The sequence below is a fragment of the Mastomys coucha genome, unplaced genomic scaffold (assembly GCF_008632895.1).
Source record: "Mastomys coucha isolate ucsf_1 unplaced genomic scaffold, UCSF_Mcou_1 pScaffold21, whole genome shotgun sequence".
NCBI classification, from domain to species: domain Eukaryota; kingdom Metazoa; phylum Chordata; class Mammalia; order Rodentia; family Muridae; genus Mastomys; species Mastomys coucha.
The window spans coordinates 25,305,616-25,314,266 of NW_022196904.1; the positions used below are offsets into that span (position 1 = coordinate 25,305,616).

Consider the following 8,651-nt stretch of genomic DNA (forward strand, 5'->3'; position numbering starts at 1 on the left):
CTGTAGACCAGGCTGGCCTTGAACTCAGTAAACTTAATTTCTTTAGAATAAAACCAAAACCTCATACAAGCTAGCAAGATGGCACAGTGAGTCAAAGCTCATGCTGCTCAAACCTAAGGACCTGAGTATGAATCGCCAGAAACCACATACAAAGCCAGGTGAGCCGGGTGTGGTGGTGCATGCTTTCAATCCCAGCACTCAGAAGTCAGAGGCAGGCGGATCTCTGAATTTGAGAACATTCCTGGTTTACAAAATGAGTTTCAGGACAGCCAGGGCTATGGAGAGAAACTCCTGTCTTGGAAAAAGTAAAACAAAGGCAGGCAAGACAAGGTCTGCCATCCTAGTCTTCCTATAGCTGGGAGGTGGAGACTGAGATATCCCAAGCCAGCTAACCAGAGTACAAGGACTACAGCAAATGATAAAGACCCTGCCTCAGACAAAAGTGCCTGGGCTTGCCCTCTGATCTCTACCTACACATATGCTGTAGCACGTGAGCACACTAACACTCACACATGTGTGCAGATATATATATAAAAAATTAAGACAAAGAGGTTCAATGGGTGGAGATGGTACACACCTTTAATCTCAGCACCCAGAAGGCAGAACCAGGTGGATTTCTGAATTCGAGGTCAGCCTGCTATACAGAGTGAGTTCCAGGACAGCCAAAGCTAAACAGAGAAAACCTGTCTCAGAAAACAAAAACAAAAACAAAAACAAAAACAAAACACAAAAGACTGTGTGTCAGGGATAGAGCTCAGCGGCACAGTGCCTGCCCAGCATAGAAAGGCTGCAGGCTCCATGCCCAGGACTGCTAAAAGGAAGAACATAGGAAGGGAAAATGCTGAGTTTTTGATGCCTAGCCCTGGAAAATAGAAAAAACAAACCAAAAAGCCTCCCCAGTTAGTCCCAGGCCAGCCACAGTAGCTACATACAGTACCAAGAAAATAAGAAAAGGCCAGGACCCCAGGATGATATTCCTGGAAGGCTGGGAGGAGGGGAACTTCTGGAGATGGAGCCTAGTGGGGCAGGTCTCACTTTGTTTCCTAGCTAGCCACGTGGTTCTGCCAGGATAAGTAGCCCAGAGACTTAGACAGGCTCTTATTATTAGCCCTGGTTACCCTGCCTGGAACTTGATATATAGAACAGGCCATGCTGCCATGTTTGGCAACCCTTAGCCTCAGACATTTCACTATAGGAATATGAAACTGGCCAATATATTAATTTATTATAAAACTAAATTCTTTATTTTATGTGTATGTACATGCACTACATGCATGCATAAGCCTAAGGAAGTCAGAGAGAACATCAGATCCCTTGAAACTGCCTTGTGGGTGCTGGAACTGAGCTTGGGTCCTCTGGAAGAGCACGCAGTACTCTTAACTGCTGAGCCACCTTTCTAGCCCCAGACCAACCCTAATTTGATCATCAGGATCATAATCTCAAAGGAGAGCAGACCTAACCCGTCCTAATCTACCTTAATTTGTTATCTTTTTGGAACAGTCTCAGTGCTTTGTCCAGGCTGTCCTCAAGTACTGTCATGCCTCAGTTTCCTGAGAAAGAAGGACTAGAAGCATGTGCCTTGCCCCAGCCAAGCAGTTTATAGTTAGTTTATACTTGTTGTGTATGGGTCTGCATGTATCTGTGTAGGTGCACACCCGGAGGTCAGAGGACAACTCAATTCTCTACATAGTTCTATCCCTTATGTGTAAATTAGCTTGTTCAGTCTCAAATTATCAAAATGGTTATTGATAGTGTGATATTATAATTTTGCTGGAATACAAATTTCTTATAATTTAATTTCTCAATCCTTTTATAATATTCCATATTTAATAATTAACAAAAAGCATTTCAGGGCTGGTGAGATGGCTCAGTGGGTAAAAGCACTGTCTGCTCTTCTGAAGGTCGTGAGTTCAAATCCCAGCAACCACATGGTGGCTTATAACCACTCATAAAGAAATCTGGTGCCCTCTTCTGGTACGTCTGAAGACAGCTACAGTGTACTCATAATAATAAATCTTTAAAAAAAAAAACCTTATTAAAAAAAAAAAAGCATTTCATTTTAATATCCTTCCATACTGAAGCCAGAGATAGACAAGCTTAGTAAAGGCCTTCTTACCTAGATTAGCACTGCTGAGCATGCTGACCAGTGCTGGCATGAGCTGAAACTCAAACGTCCTCTGGCCTCCACAGCCACTGCAGGCTGGGGCCTCAGAGACTTCAAATGTGGGGCAGGACAGAAAGAGAGGCTCTCCACTCCACGAATACCTAGGGCAAGGAACAGGAGAATCATGCATCAGAGCAAAACACACAGCAACCCAGCATCTGGGCCACTATACAGCATCAGGAGCAGAGCTAGACAGCAGGGAAAGTCACACAGGGGCAAGGCAGCACTGGTGACTGGAGAATATGGAGGGCACTGAAGACTTGTTATCACCTGGCTCAGTGCTTCCAAAGGCCACAAAGACATGAGCTTGGGGTCACTGAACCCTTTTATATGACACTCTTCCTAATGTGTTATCTCCTCTTTCTGCTTTCCATAACTACTATTTTATCTTATTTTATTTGAGACAGGGTCTCATTATATAGATGCTGGCCTAGAGCACACTATGTAGACCAGACTGGACTGAAGAGACCCACCTGCCTAATTACTGCTTAGTTAGCAACATACCATCTTGGTGAAACTGTCCTGTTCCTGCATGGAGGTCTGGAAGAGTCCTCCTTGCTTAGGGGCAGAGCAGGTCTCAGAGGATCACTTCAGTCCAGAGCCTCCCCCTCACTCTCATCTGAATGGCTGTCTATTCTCAAAGACTGTTCATCCAGGAGTCCAAGGTGACTGTAGGGTTAGGACAATGACTTATCTTAAGCCTTTCGGAGGTCGGGGGGAGGGAGGAGTGACAGGTTGGACAAGACACTTACGGGCTGGTCTTTGAGCCCTGCCCTAAGTTACTTCATACTGTATGAAACAGCTTCAGGCTGAGGCATGCCCTAGATCCATTTTGAGTGCAAACTCAGAAGCAGGGTATCTCTACCTCAACTTGAGACAGACAGATGACACATTCCTGAAGGCAGAAAGGCTACACCCCAAGCTCACACTCCACATGGGAACCACATGGGCACACAGATGCACTCATACCGCATCAGCAAAATCAGGACCAGAAAGGTATCCAACACACCCAATTAAGGACCTGAAAGCCTCACCTGGACCCCACAAAGAACACCTGGGTGACTGACCTGCAGCCTGTTACATGACTACTTGATATATATTGCCAACTGTGCAGCTGGGCCCTGACTGTGGACATGACTTACTGAAAAGTGCCCTCTGTCCCAGTAAACCCAGTACTTTCCCTGAGCTCTATAGCCTCCGAGGTCCTATACGTTGCCTCTGCAACAATATGGTATGCTAGCATCCACACTTGGTGAGTTGTCTGCAAAAGCTCACTACCTGATCTGTTATCCTCATATCTAAATATCACAGTGACTTCACTGGGATCTTCATCAGCTCCCACTCTGCCTCCAGTAAGGCTTCATTACCCTTTGGTAGCCATTATGTAACCTACACAGAAATGTATGACTACATAAATGCATATATATGCACCTTCAGATACTGTGTGGTATGGAACCTGATTTTGATTAAGACCTGAATCAAATAATCCATGTTTGCCAACAGCCAGCTATCAAGGGAAATGGATATTATTTGGCTAACTAAAGCCAGAATAACTCCCTCTTAAGTATATTTTTTAAAACCCAGGCATGGGGTACATACATGAAATCCTAATATTTGGGAGGTTGACAAAGGAGGATCAGAAATTCAAAGTCAGGGTCATCAAGAGAGCTCAGCAAGTGAAGAGCTACCACGTCTGAGGAGCTGAGTTTGATGGTCATCCATGTGATAACATAGAATTAAAGGGAAGATCCACACAGATACACAGTTCAAAATTTACACTGTAGAGCTGGAGAGAAGGCTTGGTGGTTAAGTGTGTGCTCCTTCTCCAGGAGCAGAGTTCAGCTCCTAGCACCCACACCAGTTGCTTTTAACTTCAGCTCCAAGGTGTTTGACACCTTCTTCTGGCCTCTGAGACTAACTGTAGACATGTACAGACACACATACACACACACACACACAAGTGTGAACGGAGGCTAAGGGAGCACCCTTGCTTGCCATTTGTGAGTTCTTTTGATTCCCAACACACACAAAGTGGAGGTGGGGAGAACAGAGTAAAAATCAAATATACACACATGCTGAGGATGTGTGTGCCAAGACTATCTACTCAGCATGTGTGCAGCTCTGGGTTTGATGCCTAGCACTGTATAAACTGGATATGGTAATGCAGGCCTATATACCTCAGTACTCTGGAGATGGGAGGTAATGTGATCACAATCTTTTTTTTTCTTTTCTTTTTTTTTGGGGGGGGGGGTTCGAGACAGGGTTCCTCTGTATAACCCAGGATAGGATTCCTATCCTGGAATTCACTCTGGAGACCAGGCTAGCCTCAAACTCAGAAATCCGCTTGATATGTAGAACAGGCTGTCTCTGCCTTCCAAGTGCTGGTATTAAAGGCGTGTGCCGCTACTACCACCTGGTGGTTTTTCAAAGTATTTATTTATTTGTATGGATGTTTTGCCTGCATGTATTTATGTGTGTACCACATAGAAGGATGGAGTTGTTACATTGGTGAAGACCCTGCAGCTCTTGCCCGGTCTCATGGGAAGGGTGTCTGTTAGCTTAGCTTCTGGATGAGGTTTTTCAGAGCTAGGCCCATTCTGATGAAGAGCTCAGAGTATATTCACGAGTGCCCCCCACCCTGGTAAGGCCCTCTTGTCCTTCCTACACTTGAGGCATCCGGGTAGCAGCCTAAGAAATCCTCTAGGCCAGCCTGGGTGTGGTCGGTGAGCCAATCAGGTGCAGAGAAAGACAACAGTTCAAACAGCATTTCTCTGTTTTCTGTCTTTAGAGTTACTATTTTCTTTGATGAGCATGAACTGAGAAACAGAACCACAGACAAATGCACAAAAATACCAATCAATCACGGTGGGCTCAGTGGTTAAGAGCACTGACTGCCCTTGCAGAGGGCCAGGGTTGTTTTTCCAGCATCCTCAAGGTAGCTCACAACCATCTTGAATTCTAGTTCCAGGAGGCCTGAAGCCCTCTTCTGACCTCTACAGGCTCCTGCATGCACATGGTGCACATGAACTCATGCATGCACACATAAAAATTAAAACTAGGTGGAAAGTGAGGAGTAAGGTACCTGGACTCCTCTAGCCTCCACATGTAGTGTGTGCACATGTGGCAGACACACAGGAAACAGCATCATAACTGAGGCTGAGGGTACCGGGGTGAGCGTGAACCAGGGAGCTTCTTTAGAGTCAGTTTCAAGACAGAAAATCCTGGCACCCACATGGAGCAGCTTACAACCACTAGTCTCTTCTGGATTCCATGGGCACCAGCAGTCATGTGTGCAAACACACCACAATTAAAAATAGTGAAAGCAAATTTTAAAGAGGATGAGTGCCTCACTGTCTCAGAGGCTGGCCAGGTGATCCTCCTGCCTTAACTTGAGGAGTCCCTGGGCCACTAGGAGCTGACCAGCATGCTGCCGTTACAGTAACAGAACTACAACATGTCTTCTTTACCTCAAAATCTGCTCCTGGCAAGCAGCAATTCTCTTCATGAACTTGTAAAACGTTGGATCTCCACTGCTAACTTGGGTCTTCTCGTACTTTTCATCCCCATCGCTAGAGCTAAGGAGAAGCAGAGACCAGGGCAGACTATCAGTGTCTGAGGAACTGGAGCATCTGCAAGAGGAACAAGACACCTTTCCTTTTTCTGTATTGTGTTAATTGTGTGTGTGCTGGGGTTGGTCACATGTGCTGTGGCTCTGCTATAGGGGTCAGAGGCCAACTTTCAATCCATACTTCCTGCCTTCTTTAGTCTTTGGCATATGGTCTTTCTAGGTCTGAGCTCTCACTGGATACATCAGAACTTGTGAGAAAAGAAGAGAAACAGCACTGCCTTTCTCATTTCCTAAGTGAGAGCTGAAACCCTGAAACAGCCTCAGGGTCTGAGGCAGTTCCAGACTCACAGCAGAGTCACCAAACAAGGCACACATCTCTTCTCAAGCATCTGCCTCTCCTCTAAAGACACTGAAGACACAAGGCGGACAGGAAGTTCTTAGCAAGATGGCACTTGCTGCTTATTTTAAAGACCTGAGATCAATCCCCTACAAGCTGAAAAATCAATCAAGAACCTACATGCTGAAAAAAGAGAAAAGGCTCCTACAAGAGGTCCTCTGAATTTCACACATGAACAGCGGCAGCACGTGCATACCTGCACCCACAAACACATGCACGCACACAAATCCCTTGTCAGGGATTTGAAAAAATGAAATCAGAGCCAGGTGATGGTATCGCATGCCTTTGATCCTAGCACTCAGGACGTAGAGGCAGGGGGATCTCTGTGAGATCGAAGCAAGCCTGGTTTACAAAGTGAGTTCCAGGACAGCCGGGGCTACACAGAGAAACCCGGTCTCAAAAAAAACAAAACAAAACAAAACAAAAATAATAAGATATAATAAAGTCAGAAGAGAGGTTGTGGATGTAGCTCAGCTGGAAGAGTGTTGCCCACCAGTAAGAAAGTCTGGGTTCAGTCCCCAACTCTCACACAACCTGGCAATCTCTGCACTGAGATAGTGTTGGAAGGATCAGGAATTCAAGGTCATCCTTGACTACAAACAGAGTTTGAGGCCAACCTGATCTACATGATGGCTCAGTGGGTAAGAGCACTGACTGCTGAGTTCAAATCCCAGCAACCACATGGTGGCTCACAACCATCTGTAATGAGATCTGACTCCCTCTTCTGGTGCATCTGAAATCAGCTACAGTGTACTTAGCTATAATAATAAATAAATCTTTAAAAAAAAAAAAAACAAGAACAAAATCAACAAGATGAGATGTCCAGGAGATGTCTCAGTGGGTAAAGGCGCTTGCTACCTTCCCACAGCCCACATAGCGCAGGAGGAGAGCAGACCGTTCCCACCCGACCTCTACGTGTGCACTCCATGTGTGCATGTACACCATAAGCAGATGTAAAACAAAACGTTAAAAAGGAAAAAGAGAGTAGGGGCTAAGGACGCAGCTCAGAGGGAAAATCCTTACTTAAAAAGCTCCAGGCTGGCCAGGCACACCTTTAATCCCAGCACTTGGGAGGCAGAGGCAGGTAGATGTCTGAGTTCGAGGCCAGCCTGATCTACAGAGTGAGTTCCAGGACAGCCAGGGTTATACAGAGAAATCTTGTCTGGGGGGGCGGGAGGAGAAAAAGAAAAAGAAAAAAAGAAACAAAGAAAAAAAATGCGGGCTGGCGAGATGGCTCATCAAGTAAGAACACCGACTGCTCTACCAAAGGTCTTGAGTTCAAATCCAGCAACCACATGGTGGCTCACAACCACCCATAATGAGATCTGACGCCCTCTTCTGGTGCATCTGAAGACAGCTACAGTGTACTATGTATAATAATAAATAAATTAAAAAAAAAAAAAATGTTCCAGGCTCTAGCTTCCATCCCTAGCACCCAGAAGAAAACAGAAACAAATAAGCATACAAAAGAACAGGAAAGGAAGCTTAAGAAAAGCTAGCTAGCGGCCTTTTAATGACAATGATGACTTGTGTTTGCTGATCTAGGTTCAGTTCTGGCATTCAGCAGCAGCCTGCAGGCTGGCTGGTACAGAGAGCCCAGGCCAGCATCTGCTCTTCTCATCTAAGGGGAGCAAAACAGAAAAGCCCAATTACAACCCTCCTCTCTAGAACTTGCCTTCGGTACCAAGACAAAAGAGAACCAACCGTGGCAGGTTCCTGCATGCATCTCTCAACCTTGTTAGCAAGCTCTCACCCTAGGGAAAGCAGCTGCTCCATGTTCACACCTTCTCTCTGCTGGTACTCCTGCAGAAGGCTGCAGGCATGATCTAGGTCCACAAAGTTGCCATAATCCTCCTCTTCGGCGACACAGATATAATAGGGCTGGAACTGTGGCACTTCTGTGGGGATTGCCAGCCCTTCCCCTGAAGGAGAAGGGCTGGTAACAGCCAGGGCAGTGTCCTGCAGGTGAAGAGCTTGGAGCTTCTCAGTCCAGTCTAGCGCTCTGACATCATTAGAACCACTTCCCAAATCTGAGGTGGGTGGCGGTGCAGGCGTCTCCTCGGTGTCACTTCCCCAGTCTTGTGAGCCTTCACACCAATTCTCAGCTGCAAGGCTATCGCCCAGATTCTAGAACAGTTAATGAATACAGGCCAATCACACTTTGTGATACCCTTCAACTTCTCTACCCATTCCTGTACCTTTCCAAGGAGCCTGCGCATCAGTCCCTTCCTCTGGCACACTTCAATTAAACTTCCTGAATTATACTCACTCAAAAACTTGTTAAGGCTGGGAGTGGTGCTGCATCCATTTAATCCAAAACACACAAGGCAGAAGCAGATGGAGTTCTGTGAGGTCCAGGCCAGCCCCGGGCCCCAGAGTAAAAACCCTGCCTCAAAACAAACACACAAACAACCAAACTGGAGTGAAAGAGATGGCTCATTAAGAGCACTTGTTCTGCCGGGCGGTGGTGGTGCACACCTTTAATCCCAGCACTTGGGAGGCAGAGGCAGGTGGATTTCTGA

General features: G+C 46.1%; 1 protein-coding gene across 2 annotated transcripts in view; it reads right to left on the reverse strand.

The window, feature by feature from the left end:
- Pdcd2l (programmed cell death 2 like) overlaps positions 1-8,651 on the reverse strand; it is a 12,788-nt gene that overhangs the window by 546 nt on the left and 3,591 nt on the right. For both annotated transcript variants that reach the window (XM_031386166.1, XM_031386167.1), the window contains exons 4-6: positions 7,883-8,256; positions 5,632-5,739; positions 2,117-2,265 (exon numbers count right to left, since the gene is read on the reverse strand). In XM_031386166.1, the coding sequence (XP_031242026.1) occupies positions 2,117-2,265; positions 5,632-5,739; positions 7,883-8,256 (631 nt within the window). The remainder of the gene's footprint in view (positions 1-2,116; positions 2,266-5,631; positions 5,740-7,882; positions 8,257-8,651) is intronic.